This window comes from Pristiophorus japonicus, chromosome 13, assembly GCF_044704955.1.
Source record: "Pristiophorus japonicus isolate sPriJap1 chromosome 13, sPriJap1.hap1, whole genome shotgun sequence".
In the NCBI taxonomy this organism is placed as follows: Eukaryota; Metazoa; Chordata; class Chondrichthyes; family Pristiophoridae; genus Pristiophorus; species Pristiophorus japonicus.
Genome location: NC_091989.1, coordinates 143136698 through 143162085, shown reverse-complemented (window position 1 = coordinate 143162085; position 25388 = coordinate 143136698). Strand labels below are relative to the sequence as shown.

General features: G+C 42.5%; 2 protein-coding genes across 4 annotated transcripts in view; one reads left to right on the top strand and one right to left on the bottom strand.

The window, feature by feature from the left end:
- The window catches only part of LOC139278866 (uncharacterized protein F13E9.13, mitochondrial), a 94983-nt gene that overhangs the window by 30177 nt on the left and 39418 nt on the right, over positions 1–25388 (top strand). The window lies entirely within an intron of this gene.
- On the bottom strand, positions 9563–25254 carry ccne1 (cyclin E1). Of its 3 annotated transcripts, none has more exons than XM_070898071.1 (12): positions 25208–25254; positions 24603–24649; positions 24385–24472; positions 24237–24296; positions 16566–16732; positions 16286–16421; positions 15047–15193; positions 14868–14963; positions 14477–14611; positions 13722–13833; positions 13482–13639; positions 9563–10117 (listed from the first exon to the last, which is right to left on the bottom strand). In XM_070898071.1, the coding sequence occupies exons 2-12, from the start codon at positions 24614–24616 to the stop codon at positions 9977–9979; spliced, it is 1254 nt and encodes a 417-aa protein (XP_070754172.1). In that variant the 5' UTR covers positions 24617–24649; positions 25208–25254; the 3' UTR covers positions 9563–9976. The 3 variants fall into 3 exon arrangements, with proteins under 3 accessions (XP_070754172.1, XP_070754173.1, XP_070754174.1); XM_070898072.1 differs by lacking the exon at positions 25208–25254 and adding an exon at positions 24875–24936; XM_070898073.1 differs by lacking the exons at positions 13482–13639; positions 25208–25254 and having other exon boundaries at positions 10042–10117; positions 24603–24814.

Below are 25388 nucleotides of genomic sequence, written 5' to 3'. Positions count from 1 at the left end.
CGAGCACAAAATTTAAAAAACTGCCTATCCTGCCTCCCAACAGCTTCTGTACATTGCCTTCCTGTGTTTTTTTTTGTCAGACAGAATGCAAATTAAATTACTCATTGTATAAAAACATTCATGTGCACAAATATGTACATTCTATATCTTTCAATATTATATACAGATACTTCGCATTTGTTTCCTTTAATTCCTACACTGCTACAATTATTTTTTTTGTAAATCCAATGTACAATTTCACATTTTTCAATCAACAAGCAAATTGGTACACAATCATGGAATTCAAACCTGAAAAGGCAATTTGACATTCAATCCCTCCTCTGTCTTATCCCTCCCTCCCTCTCAAAATGGGGCGAGGTATCAGTGTACCACTTCACCCTATTTAAACTATGGATTAGATTCATAGCACTAGCAGCAACACTGGACAAACTGTGCACAAGACGTTCACTTGGACTGTTGCTCAAAAGTGAATATTTGTCAATTTACACTTTTTTTTGCCTGCAGCATATCAGGGGAAGTCGATGTGAAAATGAAATTGCTGGCATTGACTGGAGGGCTTGGACACCAAAAGGGCAGCCCTGCCATTTAGCAGCCATTTATGTTTGCTGCCACCAGCACCTTTTTCAGAGGCAGGAAGCAAAGCTGCCTCAAGGTGATGTATGCTTTGTGCCTCCACTTTCTCTCATCATAGCATTGGCTCTGGAGGTGGAACTTTAGCATAAACTGATTAGACTGAACAAAAGAGAAGTTTGTTTCAGTATCTCTTTAAAGCTTACCCTTTCTCATTTCCTCCGCAACCCTCCAGCCTTCTTGGTTGGCAAGATAGTCTGCTCCCAGGTAAGGCCTGTGCTCATAGCCAAGTTAGCACTGTTACCGCCACCTATATGTTAACAGAACAAAACCCCATTGAAAGACCAACAGCTGCTATGCTAGTTCTAAACTAAACTGGGGGCCTACCTTGGGGTCCGGGGCGGTGGTGGGGGGGGGGGGAGAAAGAGAGAGAGAGAAGAGAAAGAAATGGCTTCTCCAAAATGATTTAAGCAGCAACTGCCTTCTGTTGGGTTATTGTAATACAAATAGAGAAGCTGGCATTGCCGCTGTTTGTATTACCACAGAAGTGCTCACTTAAGTTTCAGTAAGAATTTATTGCACAAGGCACAGAGATAATTGAATCACTTTATACAAGTATTATAATTACAGTCTGTAAACTATTCCCATATGCCCAGATATATATACTATCAGTGACATCAGGATATTATTTTGATGCCTTAATAAGATGGAGCTTTCAATCTGAATTCACTCTTAACATGTCTTTTTTTAAAAAGAAGCTTACTTAGCTTTGGCAAGTTCAAAGTATGCAAGATGATCTATTTGTAGATTTTTAATGGGATATTCTGAGCTACTTTGACGTACTGAAACAATTGCAGAGGACATTTAGCTTTTTTTACTATTTAGAATGCAAATTTTCATGGCATGTAAGAAAACAAACTTTCACTATTAGGATAGATACTACATTTTTGTAAGCATTACAAATTTGCAGTCCAAATGGTACAGCAAATTATAATTGAGTAGACTTTTAACTCGCCTTTGCCTTCTGTACCCGCAGCCCCATGTTAATGTCCATTTACAAATGCAATTATGTTTTGGTATATCTATATGTAATGTGTCCAGTGTATGTCTTTCAATCTCCAAGCATCACAATGCCATCTCATTGTCTGAAATATTTTTATATATCACAACTGAAACACACGGAAATGAAACCTACCAGTCAAGAATCGGCAATCAGGAATCAACTACCAGCTTTAAAAAGGGCAATTAACACACTCACTCATTTTTGTGAATAGGATTATGGTTGCCATCTCAGGCCAAAGTCATTAAAATAAGATTTCTAATATAAGAATTTTTTTAAATCATAGAAGTCAACTATACAGTAATGTGGATGAATATCTTCATCCACATTTTTAATCCGAGAATGACCTAATATTATCCACTATGAGATTTGGATTCTTTCCTTCCCCAGGACCTTGCAGAAAAGACTCAAGCAGAATAGTTGATTCCTATAAAGTACCACTGTATAGACAACTCAAAATGCAGATTAAGAATGCATGTTTCTCTCCATTTTACTAGATAATACGGATCTGGATGAGGGGTATAGGGCAGGGCTTTTTGATGGCCAGACTTGGCTGTTCTTGTCATATCATATCTAATTTGTACTGACACCCATGTCATCTCCAAGTACTGCAACAGCTCGCTTAGCTACATTTTTTTTCCCCTCATCTCCCATCTTATCTCCTCTCCTTTCTTTAAACAGGTGCCTCATGCTGAGACATGGCCACCGAGAGCCCAATTGCCTTCTCTTTCTAAGCATAGATAGTGAATGGTACCTGGTTGTCAGATATGGGTGGGATTTTACATTTAAACTGATGCCCATGTGCATTTTCCAGTAGGAATTGCTAGTCAGGAATTTGGATTGATTTTTTTCTTTCTTCCCTAGTCTGTCTTTACGCAAGGACACCGCCAATTATAGCAGCCAACTGCTGCCCTATTGTATGTGCTAACTCAGACAGTCCAGGAATCAAATTTGGAAATTTCCTGGTCTGTTATGCACAAATGCTACGGCAACTTCAAGCAAGGGCAGTTAAAGGTGGAAATCCAAAAGTTGCAGTTTAAGATGTGCCGCTGGCTTTGCAAAAGGACACCTTGCTATCTAATGCAGCATTGAACACCATGACATTGTTGTACATGTGCAGTAGATAGATGCAAATGAATCGTTCTACAGAAAGCCAAGGGCCATAATTGGCTGTGCAGGGCATCAGTTAAACTTGTCCTTGCATGTTAGAACTTTACATTTTTTGCATAGTGAGTTGCTGACAATGAGCAAGCTGATAGCACCACAGTGAGGAAAACAGGGCATCTGAGACCAGAGTTCAATCGCTCCACCATTGGCAGCTGTGCCTTCACCTTCGAGACATTAAATGCTTTCCAAAAATCCATATACCTGTATACTAAATCCATTTAATCAATTGGCCACTTGTTCAAAAAGTAACTTAAATTTGTTAAACATAACTTGCCTTTAACAAATTCATGCTGGCTGACCTTGATTGATTAATGCTCACCAATTCTATCTTAACTTATGGATTCTAAGAGTTTTTCTACAGTTGATTAGATCAACTGGTCTGCAATCCTTCTCTCTGTTGAAGAGGTGCTACACTGGCTATGCTCTAGTCCTGTATATTCATATTTGAGGACTGAAAAATTGTGGTCAAAGCTTCTATCTCCTCCAATTTCCTTCAACAGCTTAGAGTGCAAGCCACCAGAGCCCACCATCTTAACCACGTAGAGGTCTATCATCAACCCCAACCTTTTTTTTTTAAAGTTACGTTTGTTTCACATCCTTTACACCTACATTATAATTTATTTCTTGTAAAAAACTGAATTAATATGCCATATATTCATAACATAATAGGAGTAGGAGGCCACCTGGCTCTTTGAGCTTGCTCCGCCATTTAATAAGATCATGGCTGATCTGATCATGGGCTCAGTTCCACTTCTCTGCCCACTCCCCATAACCCTTTATAGCTCAAAAATCTGTATCTCCGCCTTTAAATATATTCAATGATTTACAACCTTCAGAAGAAATTCCTCCTCATCGCAGATTTAAATGGGTGTCCCCTTATTCTGAGACTATATCCCCTAGTTTTAGTTTCCCCTACGAGTGGAAATATCCTCGCTGCATCCACCTTGTCGAGCCCCCTCATTATCTTGTATGTTTCAATATCAACTCTCATTCTTCTGAACTCCAATGGGCATAAATCCAAACTACTCAGCCTATCTTCACAAGTCAACCACCTCATATCCGGAATCAACCTAGTGAACCTTCTCTGAACAGCCTCCAATGCAAGTATATCCTTTCTTAAATACGGAAACCAAAGCTGCATGCAGTCCAGATGTGACCTCACCAATACCCTGTACAGTTTTGCAGGGCTTCGCTGCTTTTATACTTTATCCCCCTTGCAATAAATTCTATTTGCCTTGCTGTACCTGCATGCTAACTGTTTTATGCACAAGGACCCCAGGTCCCTCCATACTGCAGCACTTTGCAATTTTTCTCCATTTAAGTTATAATTTGCGCTTCTATTTTTTTCTGCCAAAGTGGATAACCACATTTTCCCACATTATACTCCATCTGCCAAATTTAGCCTATCTATATCCTTTTGCAGGTTTTTTGTGTCCTCCTCGTAACTTGCTTTCCCACCCACCTTTACATCATCAGCAAACTTGGCTACATTGCACTTGGTCCCTTCATCCAAGTCATTAATATTGATTGTAAATAGTTGAGGCCCCAGCACCCATCCCTGCGGCACCTCACTTGTTACTGTTTGCCAACTGGAAAATGACCAATTATCCAGACTGTTTTCTGTTAACCAATCCTCATTCCATGCTAATATAATTACCTCCAACCCAGTGAACTTTTATCTTGTGCAGTAACCTTTTATGTGGCACATCAAATGCCTTCTGGAAATCCAAATACTGGTTTCCCCCTTATCCACCCTGCTGGTTACATCCTCAAATGAACTCCAGCAAATTTGTCAAAAATGATTTCCCTTTCATAGACATAGACATAGAAAATAGGTGCAGGAGTAGGCCATTCGGCCCTTCGAGCCTGCACCGCCATTCAATGAGTTCATGGCTGAACATGCAACCTCAGTACCCCATTCCTGCTTTCTTGCCATATCGCTTGATCTCCATAGTAGTAAGGACTACATCTAACTCCTTTTTGAATATATTTAGTGAATTGGCCTCAACAACTTTCTGTAGTAGAGAATTCCACAGGTTCACCATTCTCTGGGTGAAGAAGTTTCTCCTCATCTCGGTCCTAAATGGTTTACCCCTTATCCTTAGACTGTGACCCCTGGTTCTGGACTTCCCCAACATTGGGAACATTCTTCCTGCAAGTAACCTGTCTAAACCCGTCAGAATTCTAAATGTTTCTATGAGATCCCCTCTCATTCTTCTGAACTCCAGTGAATAGAAGCCCAGTTGATCCCGTCTTTCTTGATATGTCAGTCCCGCCATCCCGGGAATCAGTTTGGTGAACCTTCGCTGCACTCCCTCAATAGCAAGAATGTCCCTCAAGTCAGGAGACCAAAACTGTACACAATACTCCAGGTGTGGCCTCACCAAGGCCCTGTACAACTGTAGCAACACCTCCCTGCCCTGTACTCAAATCCCCTCACTATGAAGGCCAACATGCCATTTTCTTTCTTAACCGCCTACTGTACCTGCATGCCAACCTTCAATGACTGATGTACCATGACACCCAGGTCTTGTTGCACCTTCCCTTTTCCTAATCTGTCACCATTCAGATAATAGTCTGTCTCTCTGTTTTTACCACCAAAGTGGATAACACATTTATCCACATTATACTTCATCTGCTATGCATTTGCCCACTCACCTAATCTATCCAAGTCACTCTGCAGCCTCATAGCATCCTCCTCGCAGCTCACACTGCCACCCAACTTAGTGTCATCCGCAAATTTGGAGATACATTTAATCCCCTCGTCCAAATCATTAATGTACAGTGTAAACAGCTGGGGCCCCAGCACAGAACCTTGCGGTACCCCACTAGTCACTGCCTGCCATTCTGAAAAGTACCCATTTACTCCTACTCTTTGCTTCCTGTCTGACAACCAGTTCTCAATCCATGTCAGCACACTACCCCCAATCCCATGTGCTTTAACTTTGCACATTAATCTCGTGTGGGGGACCTCGTCAAAAGCCTTCTGAAAGTCCAAATATACCACATCAACTGGTTCTCTCTTGTCCACTCTCCTGGAAACATCCTCAAAAAATTCCAGAAGATTTGTCAAGCATGATTTCCCTTTCACAAATCCATGCTGACTTGGACCTATCATGTCACCTCTTTCCAAATGCGCTGCTATGACATCCTTAATAATTGTTTCCATCATTTTACCCACTACTGATGTCAGGCTGACCGGTCTATAATTCCCTGTTTTCTCTCTCCCTCCTTTTTTAAAAAGTGGGGTTACATTGGCTACCCTCCACTCGATAGGAACTGATCCAGAGTCAATGGAATGTTGGAAAATGACTGTCAATGCATCCGCTATTTCCACAGCCACGTCCTTAAATATTCTGGGATGCAGTTCATCAGGCCCTGGGGATTTTTCGGCCTTCAATCCCATCAATTTCCCCAATACAATTTCCCGACTAATAAAGATTTCCCTCAGTTCCTCCTTCTTCCTAGACCCTCTGACCCCTTTTATATCCAGAAGGTTGTTTGTGGTTCGGTATTCACTAAGGACGACAAAGTACTTGTTCAATTTGTCTGCCATTTCTTTGTTCCCCATTATGACTTCCCCTGATTCTGACTGCAGGGGACCTACGTTTGTCTTTACTAACCTTTTTCTCTTTACATATCTATAGAAACTTTTGCAGTCAGTCTTAATGTTCCCTGCAAGCTTCCTCTCGCACTCTATTTTCCCTGCCCTAATCAAACCCTTTGTCCTCCTCTGCTGAGTTCTAAATTTCTCCCAGTCCCCAGGTTCACTGCTATTTCTGGCCAATTTGTATGCCACTTCCTTGGCTTTAATACTATCCCTGATTTCCCTCGATAGCCACGGTTGAGCCACCTTCCCTTTATTTTTACGCCAGACAGGGATGTACAATTGTTGTTCATTCATGCGGTCTCAAAATGTCTGCCATTCATAAAACCATTGATTCATAAAACTATGCTGGCTCTGCTTGATTGAATTATGTTTTTCCAAATGGCCTGCTACGGCTTCCTTAATAATGGACTCCAGCATTTTCCCAATGACAGATGTTCAGCTCACTTGTCTAGTGTTCTGTTTTTTGTCTGCCTCTTTTTTTTTTTTAAATAGGGGTGTTATATTTGTGGTTTTCCACTCCGCTGGGACCACGTCAGAATCTAGGGAATTTTGGTAGATTACAACCAATATTATTTCTGCAGCCATTTCAACACTAGGTTCCTCCCCATTCCTTTCCACTTGCTTATAAAACCCCTCTATTTACTTAATTTGCAAGCCTTTCTTCAAATTCCCTTGTAGCCCTTTCAATCTCACCATTATACTTCCGATATTTGTTTTCTGTTGTCTCTGGTGCAACATTTAATGCAGCCCCTTTTCATGTTAGGTGTGTGACTTTTCTACCCAGTTAAATTGGGGCAGATTCTTTACCTAACTGAACTTTTGCCTTTGTTCCAGTCCAGTATTCTTACCTTTGACTCTTCATTCGCCTTTTGTTTTTACATGAAGGCTAATGTCAACTTATTTCCCAATTGTTCTCATTTGCCCTGTTATTTTCCAGAACTAAATCAAGCAGTGCATCTTGAGTTGGACTGGAAACACTTAGCAGTCTTGGATGCATTCTAAAAACCATTCCCCACTTCTGATTGGTTAAATCATCCAATATGCTTGCCCTGCACATGTCACAACATGGAAAGCTACATGTGACCAGTGAACTTTAGCCCATAAGAGTGTAAACACAGGTTGGAAAAAGACTTGGATTTATATGGTGCCTTTCACGACCACCAGATGTCTCCAAACATTTTACAGCCAATGAAGTACTTGAGTTAGTCACTTATGTCGGAAGTCACTTCACTTGCATGTTAAGCGACTTTTAAAGTCACCAAGACAGATGTGAAATAGGAAAATTGATACTTCTACACTGCTGTTTCCACAGTCTTGCTCATAAAGGAACCATATTTCATTGAGTAGTCAATGAAGAATTTTCCCATTTCTAATCTTGGAATAAAGATAGCAGGCTGACAGATCAGCACTTAAATGACAGCCAGGAGTGTATTAGAATAATAAAAGTCCAGAGGCATGGATGAGTGTTTCAGCAGCAGATGTGGAGCTGGGGCAGATGAGGTTGGGAAGTGGATGTAGTAAGTTATGGAGAAGACATGGGCTCAGAATCTTAGCTCATGTCACAAAGCATGCAGGAGGTTGTAAACAGTCCGATTCTGCCAAAACACTGGCACCGTTTAGTTGGAGGAAATTGTTTCTCATCTAACAACATTCAAGAGGTAGTTTAACAACTTGCATTTATATAGCACTTTTAACAGTGAAGCTTCACAAGCTTTGACAAACAAAATGAGAAATCACAAGGAGATTAGAACTTGGTCAAAGTGCCTTTTAAGGAGCAGAGAGGTGGCAAGGTTTGGTGACTGAAGCCTAGGGCCTTGGCTATGTTGTCAGCTTCCATCAATGGTGGAACAATTAAAATAGGGGATGTACAAGAAGCTAGAATTGGAGGAACACAGATCTTGGAAGGTTTGAAGAGGGCTACAGAGATAGATAAGAGAAGGGTGAAGCTGTGAACAGATGAGAATTTTTATTGCCAGACTGAGAGCCAATGTATGTCAGTGAGCACAGGGGTGATTGGTAAATGGGACTTGGTATGATGAGATACTGGCAAAGTTTGGATGAGCTCATGTTTATGGAGGGTGGGAGGCTGGCCAGGAGAGCATTGAAATAGTAGTCAAGTCTAGGAGGTAACAAAGGCATGGATGAGGATTTCATGGGTGGAGGTAGGCAATCTTGATATTGGCACAGATGTGGTCAGAAGTTTACTTGTGTCAAGTATGACACCAAGTTTTGCAAACTTTCAGCTTGAAGACTTGCCAGGGAAAGATGGAGTCAGTGGCGAGGACCAAAGACAATAGCTTTGGTCTTACCAATATTTTAGTTGGAGGAAATTTCTGCTCACAGTAAGATGTCAGACAAGCAGTTAGACAAATTGAGACAGTGGATGGTAGAGAGGTGGTGGTGCACTAGAGCTAGATGTTGTCAGCATACATGGGAACTCCATGTTTTTGGATGATGTTGCTGAGGTGCAGCATGTAAAGAATAAATAAAAGGGGACCAAGGATAGATTTGGGGGGGGGGGGGGGGGGGGAAGAGGGAGAGATGAGGGCTGCAAAGGTAATGGTGCAGGAACAGGAAGGTGGTGATTCTCTGGATAGTAGATAAGAATGGAGCTGGCGAGTGCAGTTGTTCCCAGCTCGAAGACTGGAGTTGTGTTGGAGGAGGATGGTATGGTCAACCATTTCAAAAGCTGCAGACAGTTTATTTGGGGGGGGGGGGGTAGTTTACCATGGTCACTCAGGATGTCATGACAGTAGAGCATGTCTGGATGATTTCACCAGGGAGCAGATGTAGGAGAAGTGAGTATCAGTGATCTTGGATGCGAGGGTCAAGGATCAACCTGGTCAAAGGGATAATGCACCAGAGAATGTAATTTGGATTTTAAATAGCGATAGAAACCAGAATTGTGGAAAAGATGGGCATAGATTAAAAAGTCAATATATTAAAAGGAATTGAGGGGGAAAGGGAGATGTGGGCAGTACTTTGCGAGGCCAGGATTGGTCTTTTAAGGAAGTATGCCGATGGCAGTTTTGATAGTGGGGTGGGTAGAACAAGACAGTACCCAAGGGGAAACCTTTTGTGTCCAGTTGTGCTAACTGGCACTGAATTCAGCTGTATTATACAAAGGGCAAAAAAATGTAGATGCACAAGTGATCTATCCTCTGACAGCACCTTTTTATTTAAAATAAATGTAGCAGCTTTAAGTACATAAACAATTTCATAAAATCAATACTTTGTGACCTTACTGTTCATTTTTCCGAGAGCCACCCTCCCTAGCAGCATTCAGGATTACTTGGAAAGCACCCCTTATTTGGTTGGAGTTCTTGGCAAAATCCACTTCAGTTTAAAAAGGTCAATTTAAAAACAAAGTTATACAAGTAGATAGTTTTAACATCCAGAATTAAGTGACACTGCCACTACAAGAATGCAATTAAAATTCCACACCCATCTTCTGCATTCAAGGTATAGGTCACATCAAGTCCACTTAAACCCCTTCTGTTCATTGCATTAAGGCATATTCTCATTTGGACTTTGAGGTGTGAGAAATTCACCCATTATTAAATCTAGTTTCAGGGTTGCAGATGTATTTCACAAGGACCCACACCAGAGTTCTGTTTCTTACTGCTTTGTGGTGGGGTTAAAATTCCAGAAGGTACAGGTGAACTTCTACTCTGTTCCAATAGCACTGCTTGCTTAGTGTGAGCTTTATCCTGAGGGGGTGAAATTGAAATGAAACGTTAGTTTATATGGTTGCTCACTTGCCTCGAGTTCATTGGAATCAAGACTTAAATCATGTTGCACAATACAGTTGACTAGAGGAATCAAATTTTCACAGCAAGAAGTCACAAACAATGGCCAGATATTGCTGGCTAAACATTGGCCAGGACGAGAACTCACCTGCTTTTGTGTCATTCAATCTTATGTCCACCCAAGAGGGACAGGTTTGACCTCATCTGAAACTCAGCACTTTTGACAAGTGCTGCATTTTCAATACTGCACCAAGATGTCAACATTCTGACTCAAACATTAAAGTGTGACCACTGAGTCAAGGCTTAGGCCAGGAGTCTCAGATTGGTGCAAGTTCAGCTGTACCATCTCTGAGAATGTGATGGAAATCTCATCCAGGAAGGGAAAACCAAGTCACTGCTCTTGCCCACCTCCTAACATGGACTTTGAAAGACAATATATCCTGTCCACCAGGACAGGGGAATACAAATAGATTAAGGGGGAGAAGAGATAACTTCCTTCAAAAGTAGCTAAGTCCTGGAAGGAGTCATCGATAGTCCTATCAAGCACCATCTACTCACCAATGCTTAGTTTGGGATCAGCCAGGACCACGTGGCTCCAAATGTCATTACAACTGTGGTCCAAACATGGAAAAAAGAACTTAATTCAAGGGGGGGGAGGAGGAGGAGGAGAGAGAGTCTCCACTGGCTGGAGTGGGTAAAATGATGGAATCAATTATTAAGGAGGTCATAGCAGTGCATCTGGAAAATGGTGACATGATAGGTCCAAGTCAGCATGGATTTGTGAAAGGGAAATCATGCTTGACAAATCTTCTGGAATTTTTTGAGGATGTTTCCAGTAAAGTGGACAAAGGAGAACCAGTTGATGTGGTATATTTGGACTTTCAGAAGGCTTTCGACAAGGTCCCACACAAGAGATTAATGTGCAAAGTTAAAGCACATGGGATTGGGGGTAGTGTGCTGACGTGGATTGAGAACCGGTTGTCAGACAGGAAGCAAAGAGTAGGAGTAAACGGGTACTTTTCAGAATGGCAGGCAGTGACTAGTGGAGTGCCGCAAGGTTCTGTGCTGGGGCCCCAGCTGTTTACATTGTACATTAATGATTTAGACGAGGGGATTAAATGCAGTATCTCCAAATTTGCGGATGATACTAAGTTGGGTGGCAGTGTGAGCTGCGAGGAGGATGCTATTAGGCTGCAGAGTGACTTGGATAGGTTAGGTGAGTGGGCAAATGCATGGCAGATGAAGTATAATGTGGATAAATGTGAGGTTATCCACTTTGGTGGTAAAAACAGAGAGACAGACTATTATCTGAATGGTGACAGATTAGGAAAAGGGAAGGTGCAACGAGACCTGGGTGTCATGGTACATCAGTCATTGAAGGTTGGCATGCAGGTACAGCAGGCGGTTAAGAAAGCAAATGGCATGTTGGCCTTCATAGCGAGGGGATTTGAATACAGGGGCAGGGAGGTGTTGCTACAGTTGTACAGGGCCTTGGTGAGGCCACACCTGGAGTATTGTGTACAGTTTTGGTCTCCTAACTTGAGGAAGGACATTCTTGCTATTGAGGGAGTGCAGCGAAGGTTCACCAGACTGATTCCCGGGATGGCGGGACTGACCTATCAAGAAAGATTGGATCAATTGGGCTTGTATTCACTGGAGTTCAGAAGAATGAGAGGGGACCTCATAGAAACGTTTAAAATTCTGACGGGTTTAGACAGGTTAGATGCAGAAAGAATGTTCCCAATGTTGGGGAAGTCCAGAACCAGGGGTCACAGTCTGAGGATAAGGGGTAAGCCATTTAGGACCGAGATGAGGAGAAACTTCTTCACCCAGAGAGTGGTGAACCTGTGGAATTCTCTACCACAGAAAGTAGTTGAGGCCAATTCACTAAATATATTCAAAAGGGAGTTAGATGAAGTCCTTACTACTCGGGGGATCAAGGGTTATGGCGAGAAAGCAGGAAGGGGGTACTGAAGTTTCATGTTCAGCCATGAACTCATTGAATGGCGGTGCAGGCTCGAAGGGCTGAATGGCCTGCTCCTGCACCTATTTTCTATGTTTCTATGTCTATGTTTCTATGAGTCATACCCAGCACAAAAGATGGTTGTGGGAGGCTGATCATCTCAGTCCCAGGACATTGCTGCAGGAGCTTCTCTCAGCAGTGTCCTAGGCCCAACCATCTACAGCTGCTTCATCAATGACCTTCCCTTTATCATCAGGTCAGAAGTGGGGATGTTTGCAGTGTTCAGTTCCATTTCCATCTCCTCATAATGAAGCAGTCCATGTCCAAATGCAGCAAGACCTGAATGACATTGAGGCTTGGGCTGAGAAGTGGTGTGAATTGTTACATGCCAGGCAAGGACCATCCAAGAGAAAGTCTAACCACCCACTTACATTCAGTGGCATTGCCATCATTAAATTCCCCATCAACATCCTGGGGGATGGTCACCATTGAGCAGAAGCTTAACTGCACCAGCCAAAAATACTGTGGCCAAAAGAGGTGGTCAGAAGCTGGGTATTCTGCAGCGAGTGACTCAACTGACCCCAAGCCCTTTCCACCATAAGTCAGGAATGCGATGAATACTCCACTTGTTGGAGCTGCACTCATCCAAGCACTCGACACCATCAAGACAAAGCAGCCCACTTGATTGGCAACCCATCCACCACCTTAAACATTCACTCCTTTCCACCAACACCATGGCTGCATTGTGTACCATCTACAAGATGTACTGCAGCAACTTGCCAAGGCTTCAACAGCACCTCCCAAACCCATGACCTGTATCACCTAGAAGGACATGGGCAGGTGCTTGGGACCACCACCATCACCTCAAAGTTTCCCTCCAAGTCCCATTCCATCTGGATTTGGAAATATCACCATTCCCTCCCAATAGCACTATGGCATTACCTTCACCACATGGACATCAGTTCAAGAGGGCAGCTTACCATCACCATCTCAAGGGCAATTGGGGATGGGTAATAATTGCTCACTAAGACAGCAATGCCCACATCATGTGAATGAATTAAAATATGTAGCTTGGTGCATGGTGGGAAATGGATAGCAAAAATAAGTGATACCTACTAAAGGCAATGGGTCACAATAATTAGTTTAACTCAATTACTTCTGACTGAAAGTTTATGTATATAGATTGTACAAAAATAAGCTATTAATGCAAATATCCAACTTACATGCATTGCAGAAAAAAATATTAAGGAGGCAACCAATACTGATTCTACTATTTTGCATATGGTACCCGTCAGTTAATTATATTCAGATGGTTGTACAATATGTATGTAAAGTCCTGTATCTATGAAAAATGAACCTTACCAGTAATGACAATCCATTGGAGTGTGTCTGTATATTGTGCACATCCTCCAGACAGACACCTTTCAAGTTCTTGAGTTTTAAACTTCCCACTTCACCCAAGGCCATAGCAAACGGAACCATCCATTTCACACATCCTTCTATTTCACTCCATTCAAAACCTAAGCATCAAATGAGTTTTGTTAATTGCAATACTTACTTTAGTGTTACTAAAATTTACATTTGGCTTAAGCATCACCCTACCTGAGACTTTGTGAACTAATTCACAAGAAGAAAAGTGATACAAAGCTGAAGCTGCTGTAACGCCATATGTGAACTCCAAACACTTGAGATCCAGGATACAGAGATCCAATAGCTTTCAAAGGAACAAAAAAGGTTGGCCGTTACTATTACAAAGCAAGTTTATAATTCAATCAAAAGCAGAAGAGATTGGTTGCTATAAAGAGGAATGTCAAACATATGGCCCGCTGAATAGTTTAATCTAACCATATGACGTGCTCAAGATTGGGTTGGAAGAGGATGAACAGAGACTAGGGGGTAACTGGGAACATATTTGTGGGGGCATTGTTCCCAGCATTTCCTGCAGAGCCAGGAGCAGCAGCCTGCAGTAGTGCTGTGGAGCAGAGATGCAGTATTTCCCTACCATTTCTTCAGAACTGAACTAAGGCAGACACCTAAAAAATACATAAAATTAAAAATCACTGATGACTAGGCATTAGGGCTGTTGAACCATTTTCCTTTCTTCCAATACCAGCACCCTTCACATCATTCCTTAACAAGCATAACTTTGCCACTTTGTTTTCAACTGTACACAGAACAGCTCTTATTTCTCCACTTTGACAAAATGCCCGACTTCGACAGAGCACAGGAAGGAGGAGAATTTCTTGCACTAACACGTCACACCACAAGCCCATAAGAAAGTTAAAATATGAACTAATCTCAGACTTGTTAAGCAACGAGGAACCAAAACAAATTCAGTAATGTCTGAAATGATTTACCTCCATTACTTGAACAAATGTTTCTTGAGGGTATTGTGGTACCAATACTTCAAACATTTCTTTCAAATATGCAACTTGCATGTAGATATTAAGCCAAGCTACAACAGTTATTGGACACAAACTCCACTTCAGAGCCTAGAACAATGTGAACAAAAAAAAACAATCAATAATTTGCTACACAAAACAGAGCCCAATTAACCTTATTGAAGGTCTACAAAATATTTTAGACCTAATCAGGTCAGTTGAGACTATTACATTAGAAATATAGCTTTGCATTCAAGACAAATAAAAGCCTCATTCTGGTTTCTTGACTCCTTATACATTTTAAGTTAACCATACAAAAGATTATGCTGAAAACATGCAGAACTTTACATTTCCAATTATAAAGTACCTTCAGAACAACAAGTTCCATGTGGAGGATTTCCTCTTCTGTGCAAGCTCCATCAGTAACATAGGCAAACTGGTGCAGCTTCGGTGGGTAGATTTCCTGCAAAAAGCCATAATTAAGTGCCATTGTAACTGCATAGGAGATAGAAACAATTCAAGAATCTAATATATAACTTTCCTTACCTCTAGCTTTGCAGCAATAAATAAAGCTGAAATACCAATAAGCTGCAATCGTGTCTTCACAATATTTTGCTGTGTTGCCATAAACCGATCAAAGTAGTCCTGGGCTAAATAAAGTGTTTCTCTGTGTAGCTTGTAGACTTCACAAACCTCAGATAGAAAAAAGTCAAAATTTCTAACAGGTGGGTAAACTTTCAATTTGGCTATTGCCAAAGATATACATTTTCCCCTTGTTGAATCTTTTGAATTATAGAATAATTCCTGCAAAACTAAACTAGAATTGATATTTTCAAAGCCACAATAATACAACATTCAACAGATCTGGTCTTAAGCACTCCATGAACCTGCTGTTGTTTCATGTGAAACAGGAGCTTGGGCAAGATGATTTACCATTTCAACACAACTGCAAGAAAGATACTGGAACTTCAGAACTCTAGATTTTGGATGGATCCAAATTACTGCATTATAATAATTAGTCTAATAAGTATAACCACACTTGACAAAGACTTTCAACAATTATATAAATCCACATGTAGCACCTCATAGTAATATGAAGAGTTGGGGGGGCAGAGATTGTACCATTCACTGCCTATGGGTGTTTCAGGACATCCCAAGAGAGTACTTGAAGTAGTCACTGTTAGGTAGGGAAATGTGGCATCCAATTTGCACAGCAAGATCTCACAGTAGTGAGATTAGTGACCAGATAAGCTGCTTCATTTATCTTGGTTGAGGGATAAATATTGCCTTGAATACCTCTGCTCTTTGAACAATGCCATGGCTTCTTATTCCCACATGAGGGTAGATGGGACTTCAGTTTAATGTACTGCACTTTGTCAGCCTAGATTATGTGGTCAAGTCAGAGTGGGGCTTGAACACACAACTTTGACTCAGGCAAGAATGCTACAACTGAAAGAAAAAAGCTAACTGATTTAAGAATGGCCTATTCCTATGCCTATATTCAAGTCATTCTTTCACCACCATGACTTGGACATATTCTATCACTGGATCAAATCCTGACTGGCACCATTAGGACTACAGCAATTCAAGCTGGTGGCCCATCAACTTTCAGGGCAACAAGTGCAACTTCACTCATATCCATGAATTTTAAAAAGTTCCAAAATATCAATGTTCTCATTTGAATTGGAGGCCCTCAGGAAAGGAGACATTTCAGGTTTAATTTAAAAAAAAACACATCAGCCATACAGCAAAAGTTAGTAAAGGAGTATTCAGTAGAGTCATTACCTCCATTAACCAGTCAAGAAGAATAGTCCTCATCTTGGGTTGCAAGAGTGGATGTTTTTGCAAAACATCTTTGTCTCTCAAGTATGTCTGTTCCTTCTTCAGTAGAATATTCCATACTTCATCTCGATTTGCCCAGCTATTAGTATTTAAAAAAAACACAGCATACCATGATTGCAAGAAAAGGAAGCTTTGCATAGGTCAATCTGGTTAATGGCTGCTCACACTACACACAATATACATCCAAGGTACTGCGAAGTATAGAGCAGGTGAATACACTTACCAGAATACTGGTAATGGTGAAGCTCTAGCTGGTGTGACCAAGACATTTTTGAACATGCACTGTGCATAACTAGTAGAATTTGATGTAACCACATCATCTGGATTGTTGTGTGATGTTGAAGTGAGTCTGTATGGACTCATACAGTTGGTTTTAGTATTCCAGCAAGCCTGCAATTAAAGCCAATTTTGCAAACACATTAGGCTAACTATTACAACAGTCCTTTCACTTAAAGAACTAGGTTTGAATCATCTTAAATTATGGCAATCCCAGCTATAAAGTCTCAATTGGGTTGACCAATTCCCCCAATAAATGTTAGTGGTATCCCACTTTGAGGAAGGGCTTGATTGTTTCCCCATCAGGCTTAATTAACCAGGTTAATACTGGCCTACTCAAAATTGGGTACATTTATCACAAACACTCAAAAGGAACATGTTGCACTTAAATCACACAATCAAAACACACAATCAAAATAGTGGCACTTCACAGATATAGGTGTACAAGGAAATGCAATAGTACATTCACTACAGTACAAGTATCCTAGGCCAGTCTCATGCCAGTATTATTGCACACCATACATCATTCTGGGATTCTAGATCAGCTCCAGCAATGGGACTGGAACTAGTATAGCAATTCTACTGCCAGACAACCTACTTAAAGTTTCAGCAATAGCAGCTTAGATCAGTGACATTCAGTTGCTTCTAAAAGCCTTAGACTAGTCCTATTGCCTGCATACTGGGAAAAGGGACACTGTTCATGCTCCTGATTATGTGACTTCATGTTCAAAATGTGAGAATGGGATCAGATTTAGCTATGATGTCCCTGCAGTCAAATAACCTAGCACACAATGTTTGGACTAACGAAGAATTGGCATTTAGGTGAGCTACTCATACAACAGCAGTCAAATGTTGGAGGACAAGATCACCATTCTAATGCCAACACTTTCTACTCAAGCTCATATGACCATGTCACATAAGAAATTAGTGTGCAAAATTAAAGCACATGGTATTGGGGGTAATGTACTGACGTGGATAGAGAACTGGTTGGCAGACAGGAAGCAGAGAGTTGGAATAAATGGGTCCTTTTCAGAATGGCAGGCAGTGACGTGGGGTACCGCAAGGTTCAGTGCTGGGACCCCAGCTATTTAGAATATACATTAATGATTCAGACGAAGGAATTGAATGTAATATCTCCAAGTTTGCAGATGACACTAAGCTGGGTGGCAGTGTGAGCTGTGAGGAGGATGCTAAGAGGCTGCAGGGTGACTTGGATAGGTTAGGTGAGTGGGCAAATACATGGCAGATGTGGTATAATGTGGATAAATGTGGTATAATGTGGATAAATGTGAAGTTATCCACTTTGGTGGTAAAATAACAGGAGGGCTGATTATCTGAATGGTGACAGATTGGTAAAGTGGGAGGTGCAACAAGACCTGGGTGTCATGGGACATCAGTCATTGAAGGTTGGCATGCAGGTGCAGCAGGCAGTGAAGGCAGAAAATGGCATGTTGGCCTTCATAGCAAGAGGATTAGAGTATAGGAGCAAGGAGGTCTTACTACAGTTGTACAAGGCCACACCTTGAATATTGTGTACAGCTTTGGTCTCCTAATCGGAGGAAGGACATTCTTGCTATTGAGGGAGTGCAGCGAAGGTTCACCAGACTGATTCCTGGGATGACAGGACTGACATATGAAGAAAGACTGGATCGACTGGAATTTAGATGAATGAGGGGATCTCATACAAACAAAATTCTGACAGGATTGGACAGATTAGATGCAGGAAGAATGTTCCCAATGTTGGGGAAGTCCAGAACCAGGGGTCACAGTCCAAGGATTGGGGTAAGCCATTTTGGACCGAGATGAGGAGAAACTTCTTCAGAGTTGTGGACATGTGGAATTAGCTACCCCAGAAAGTTGTTGAGGCGAGTTCATATATACACAGCAAGGCACTGGAGGGTTGGCTGGTAGTGTGGGGCCATGCATCAGTGCCTTCAGTAAGAAGAGAAAATTAGGAAATGGATCAGGTTGAAAAGAAAGCCTGGGTTTAAAAAAAAAGTTAGGTGCTACATGAAATCAAGATTGTTACTGGTAGAGAGCAATGTTCCCTTTAAGCTGTGGGGGTGCTCTGGACTTCCCTCAGCATGTTCACCAGCTTTTCCATGGGAAAATCACATGCATGGTATTGTGAATGGGCACCCCCAAGAAAATGATAGGAAACATTGGTAGAGAGGACCCATGGCAACCCAATATTGCCCAGATGATGGCTACGTATCCTGGTCACTAGAATATTTACAATGTGCTAGCGCTGCCACGATACCAGTGTAGTTCACTGGATGAAGTTTTTAAAAACAGTATAATCAGAGCAGATTTGAACCACAAAATGCAGAGAACAAGGTTAAAATTTAATGGAGAACAAAATTAAAAACTAATTTCTGCCCAGATATCCTATATCTGTGGGTAAACAAGTGCGTTAGATAGGTCCACACAGCCCTGGTGAAAATTTCATTGGCAATGACATATTTGTGCTAGGTGGGACTTTACCAAAGTCTTCTTCATTGCAACACCAATGCAAGTATTCACATGGTACCTCAGCGCTACCTTCTGCCTCCACCAATAGAATCCCCAACTCTTTTACTGTTAATATGCTTGTAGATCAGAGTTATCCCAGTGTCCTGGCCAATATTTATCCCTCAATCAACATTAAAACTGGTTGTCTAGACATCACATTGCTGTTTATGGAAACTTGCTAAGTGTTAATTGACTACCACATTTTCTACCTTGGAAAGTGCTTAAAACTGCTCACTATTCCAGGAGCATTCTGGATTGCAAACATAACCCCTGGCTACTATTCTCTACTGCTAACTGTCTCCTTAAACCCTTCTCTCCTCCGACAACAAGTATGAGGAACTCATGGACTTCTTTGTCTCTTCAGATGGAAACCCTCCAATCAGCTGCCAGAGTTCCCTTCCTTCACCTCACCCACCAGGGCCAAACTTCATCTGAGGCTCCCACCTGCCTTAGACCTAAACTCATTTCTCTAGTTTCTCTGATCTCCACTCTTGATCTCTCCAAACTCATCTTGTCCATGAGACCCACTTCCTGCTCTCTTGACCCTATTCCCACTAAATTCCTGACCACCCAACTTCCTTTTTTGGCTCCCATGTTAGCTGACATTGTTAACAGCTCTCTCCCCTCAGGTGCTGTTTCCCTCTCCTTCAAATCTGCTATCACCACCCCTCAAAAAAAAAAACAACCCTTGACCCCACTTCGCTCACTTGCTAGTTTTTGGACAGGAAAGGGAGGTTGGAGATGAGGCAATAGCTAGCTATCTCCAACCTCTCTATCCTGTCCGAAAGCAAGCTAGCTATTGCCCCCATCTCCAACCTCCCTTTCCTGTCCAAAGTACTTGAACATGTTGTCGCCTCCCAAATCCGTGACCATCGTTCCATAAATTCAATGTCTGAATCCCTTCAATCTGGTTTTTGCCCCTGCCACAGTACCAAAACGGCTGTCATTCTTACATTCTTTGTGACTGAAAGATAAACGATCCCTCCTCGTCCTTCTGGACCTGTCTGCAGCTTTTGACAATGGACCACTCCATCCTCCTCCAACGCCTCTCCACCAATGTTCAGCTAGGTGGGACTGCACTCGCCTGGTTCCATTCTGATCTATCCAATTGTAGCCAGAAAATCACCTGCAACAGCTTCTCTTCCCATTCCTGCAGGTGTCCCCCAAGGATCTGTCCTTGGCCCCTTATTTCTCATCTATATGCTGCCCCTTGGAGAGATCATCTGATAACATGTATGCTGACGACACCCAGCTCTACCTCTCCACCACTTCTCTCGACCCTTGCTTGGTATCTAAATTGTCAGATTGATTGTCTGACATTCAGTACTGGATGAGTAGAAATTTTCTTCAATTAAATATTGGGAAGACGGAAGCCATTATCTTTGGCCCCCACCACAAACTGTGTTCCCTAACCACTGACTCCATCCCTCTCCTAGGGGGAACCAGACTGTTTGCAACCTAGACGTCATTTGACTCAAATGGGGTTCCAGCCACATATCCACGGCATAACTAAAACCACCTTTTTCCGCCTCAGCTCTTCTGCTGCTGAAACCCTTTTTAATGTCTGTTACCTCTAGATTGGACTACTCCAACTCACTTCTGGCCAGCCCCCCACATTCTACACTACCAGTCAAACTGGAGGTCATCCAAAACACAGCAACCCATGTACTAACTCACACCAAGTCACAATCACCCATCACCCATGCTTTCAGACCCACAGTAGCTCCCGGTTAAACAGATTTCAAAATTCTCATCCTAGTTTACAAATCATTCCATGGCCTTGCCCCTCCCTATCTCTAATCTTTTTCAGCCTAAAGATGTCAGCGCTCCTCAAATTCTGGCCTCTTGAACATCCCTCATTATAACTGCTCAACCATCAGTGGCCATGCCTTCAGCTGTTTGGGCCCCAAGCTCTGGGACTGCCTCCCTAACAAAACCTACCTCTTTAAAACAAGCTTTTGGTCATCTGCCTCAATTTATTTTCTTGCTTTCTGCCAAATTTATCTGTTTTGTCATGTAACACTTAGTAAAGCATTCCAAGACGCTTCACTATGTTAACAGCACTATACAAATAAAAAAGTTATTTCCTTCAAAAAAAGTACTTAATTGGCTGTAAAGCATTTTAGACATCCGGTGGTTGTGAAAGGACATATATAAATGCAAGTCTATTTTAGAAGACATTTGGATTCTCTTTTATGTTAGCTGCCAGTCTATTCTCATACTGATACTTTGCCCATCGTATATCCTTCTTTACTTCTGAATTTTTTTATATTCAGTCTAATTCTCCCTTGTATTATCAAGCTGACATCTCATCACTCCTTTTTTGGCTTCATCCTACTCCAACTCCTTTATCATCCAGGGTGCTCTGGCTTTCATTGCCCTCCCTTTTTGCCACTTGTTGGAATGTACCCGAACCATCTCCTCTTTAAAAGGCCAGCATTGCTCAAATATATTTTTGCCTGCCAGTCTTTGACTCCACTTCACCTGGACCAAATCTCAATTCACAAATTAGCCCTCCTCCAGTTAAGTAATGTTATTATAGAGTGCTCCTTGTCCTTCTCCATAACTAATCCATACTTTATGATACCATGATCACTATTCCTGAGGTGCTCCCCAACTGAGACATTCTCCACTTGACCCACTTCATTCCCCACAACTAAATCCAGCAGTACCCCTTTCCTTGTTGGACAGGAATACTGATCGAGAATTCTCCTGAACACTTCAGAAATTCCTCCCAATCTCTGCCCTTGACAACCATTGTCCCATTCAATATTGGGGTAAAGTCACCCATTACTATTCTAGGTCTTGCACCTCTAATTTCTTGGCAAATTTCCTCCCCACTATTTGGTGCACTATAAATACACCAAGTGGTGCAGTAGCTCCTTTATTGTTTCCCAACTCCAACCATATAGATTCTGTCTTTGATCCCACAAGGACATCCTCTTTCAAGCACTAATATTTTCCTTTATCAAAAATTCTACACCTTTATCTTTCCCAAATACCTTGGTTTGCATGAATATTAAGGATCCAATTTTTTTTGAGCCAGATCTCAGTTATTGCCGCTATATCACATTGACCAAAGCTATGGTAAATGAGGTTGCTGGGATACTGGAGGAGATAAAAAAGGGGAGCGAGCGAGAGACAGGCTGGCAGTACAGTGGATGTGTCACCCAGTCCAGATGGGATACATCCTGGTTGAAGGAAGTAAGGGGAGAAATTGCAGAGGTGCTGGCCACAATCTTCCAATCCTCCTTGGATACAGGGGTGATGCCACAAGATTAGAGGATCACAAATGTTTATATGCTTGTTCAAAGAGGGGAGAAGTATAAACCTGGCAATAACAGGCCAATCAGTTTAAAGTCAGTGGTTGGAAACAATAATCCAGGAGAAGATGAACAGCCAACTTGGACAAGCATGGACTAATAAAGGAGAGCCAGCACAGATTTGTTACGTGTAAATCATGTTTGATTTTTGATGAGGTAACAGAGGGTGCATGAGGGCAGTGCAGTTGATGTGCATATGGACTTTCCTAAAAGGTGGTGTTTGAAAAAGTACCATATAGTAGGTTAGTTAGCAAAATTGAAGCCCGTGGGATTAAAAAAAAAAGGGGCAGTAGCAGCATGGATACAAAATTGGCTAAGGGATAGAAAACAGTTGTGGTGAATGGTTGTTTCTGGACTGGAGGGAGGTATACAGTGGTGTTCCCCAGGGTTCAGTACTAGGACCACTGCTGTCTGATGTACATTAATGACATGGACTTGGGGGGGGGGGGGGGGGGGGGGCACAGGGCAGTTTGCAGATGACAAAACTTGGAAGTGTAGTGTACAGTGAGGAACAGACTTCAAGGGGACATACAGGCTGGTGGAATGGGCAGACGAATGAAATTTAATGGAGAAGTGCAAGGTAATAGTAAGAAAACAGACCATACTCACTAAAATGGTACAATTTAAAAGAAGTGTAAGTACAGAGACCAGGGGGTGCTTGTACACAAATCTTTGATGGCGACATGACAGGACAGGTTAACAAATCAGCTAATAAAGCATAAGGGACCCGGGGCTTTATAAAAAAGAGGCATAGAGTACAAAAGCCAGGAAATTCTGCTAAACCTATATACACACACATTCATGCAGCCCCAGCTGGAATATTGTGTCCAATTCTGGGCACCACACTTAAGGAACAACATGAAGGCTTTGGAGAGGGTACAGAGAAATATTTACTAGAATGGTTCCAGGATGAGGAATTAGTGTTACATGGACTGACTGGAGTGATGGGGCTATTCTCCTCAGATCAGAACAGGCAAGGGGAGATTTGATAGATGTTTAAAATTATGAAAAAGACTTGGATTTATATAGAGTGTCTTTCACGACCACCAGACATCTCAAAGCACTTTACAGTCAATGAAGTACTTTTGAGTGTGGTCACTGTTTTAGATCGACTAAATGAGAATCTGTTTCCAGTGGCTCATGGGTCGATAACAAGGAGCACAGATTTAAGGTGACTGGCAAAATAATCAGGCGACAGGAGGCAGAACATTTTTTTTTTTAAAACACAAGTGGTTAGGATTTGGAATGCACTGCTCGATAAGGTGGTGCATTACATACGTAATCACCTTCAAAAGGGAATTAGATAAACACTTGGAGAAAAAATTGCAGGGGTATGGGGAAAGAGCAGGGGAGGGAGTGTAACTGAATTGCTCTTTGAAGGAGCCAGCACAGACTCAATGGCTTCCTCTGCTGTACTATTCCATGATCCTAGATATGCTGGTTTACTAAAGACTCCTCACGGTCACCCTCTTAAGTGAATAAACCCCAAATCCATCTGGAATTTAGGGGGGGGGGGGGGGAGGAAGGAGGAAACAGGAAAAATATTTTTATATGAATTTAATTAGACAGGACCACTGGTGGTTTGCAGTATTGGGCCCACAGGCTTCATGATATGCAGCTAAGTGAGTCATAAAGACAAAAATGTCCAAAAGGATCAAGGCTCAGATGATCCAGTTTATGCAATATGTTAACCAGCTCAGGATTAAAATCGAATTTATAAAAAAAATTATTCTATATATACACACCTAGTAAAATTAATGGATTATAGACCAGTATGTAGTTACCTGTTTTTCATGTGCTTTCGTTGCCTGCACTTCTGTAACTTCATCCAAGTCTTGTAAACACTACGAACAGAAAAGATTGATTACCAAATTTAGAGATTTAGGAAACGTGCTGATGCACAATGGTACATTCGTGTGCGGTTAAACTCACAATGGCAACGTCTGCTTTTCGCTTTCGGGAACGCAGCACAAGCCCTTTCGTTTCTTCGGTCTTTGTTGAATGATCTTCTGTGCTTTCACTAAAGAGAAATAAAAGCTTAATACACATATGCTCAATGGCGAAAAATATTATACAGATTAGGCCTCTGTAACTACACACCAAAAAATTACTAACAACACGCACTGCTTCAACTCAAGTTAAAAATTTACCTTTTTCTGGGCATCTTCGGAGTTAGTTGGGCGGGTTAAAAGGTATCCTGTAATTCAGAAGGGACAGGGCCAGAGTAAGTTACTGGTTAAGTTTGCGGCTCCTTCTCTAGCTCCCACTTACCAGACACCAAGCTCAGGAGCTGCTCTCACGCCAGGCTGGTGAGCGCGGGATGTGGGGGGGGCAGTCACATTACTAACGCCGGGTATAAGCAGAGACCACTCCCCGCCAGCCAACCTGCAGCCCGATCCGAAAGCCGACCCTCTGCTCTTACCGCGCTCTGAAAGGTCACCGGCTGCTCTCGACGCGCACCCGAAGATGGCCGAAGCCGGCAGCCCTCGATTCGGGAGACGTGGTGGCGCCCTCAGCACTGAGCACACCGCGCCCGCCGGCTCAGCGGCATCTTCAGGGCGACGCGCCGGGAGAGCGGACAGGACCGGCTCGGGGTGGCGGGTAGTGAACCTGGGGGTCAGTGCCGAGCCCGGGTTCCCCCTTCCACCGGTGCCCGGGGGGGGGGGGGGGGGTCCTGGGGGTCTGGTCTGATCTGATCCGTGCCGTGCCCGGTGCCCCCCGCAACACCATAGCTGTTGCCAGCTCTCACTCTTACCCGATGCCGTTCCTAAAAAGCCGGGCTATCGCGTTTCACTGCGCCTGCGCTGCTCCCTTTAAATCGCTGGCGGGAGAGGAGCGCGCGCTCTCCGCCGGAGGAAGTGGTCACCAGGCCCCGCCCCTCTCCCGAGCCTTGGCTCGCCGCCGACCGCTCGGAGCGCCTGGCCCCGCCCTCGAGC

What these genes read in the sequence shown, in the direction of transcription:
- ccne1 (XM_070898071.1), bottom strand. An exon ending in CGAAAGCACATGAAAAACAG is followed by an intron (nt 16,733 to 24,236) that starts GTAACTACATAC and finishes CTTTAATTGCAG; the next exon opens with GCTTGCTGGAATACTAAAAC. An exon ending in TCACCATTACCAGTATTCTG is followed by an intron (nt 16,422 to 16,565) that starts GTAAGTGTATTC and finishes AAATACTAATAG; the next exon opens with CTGGGCAAATCGAGATGAAG.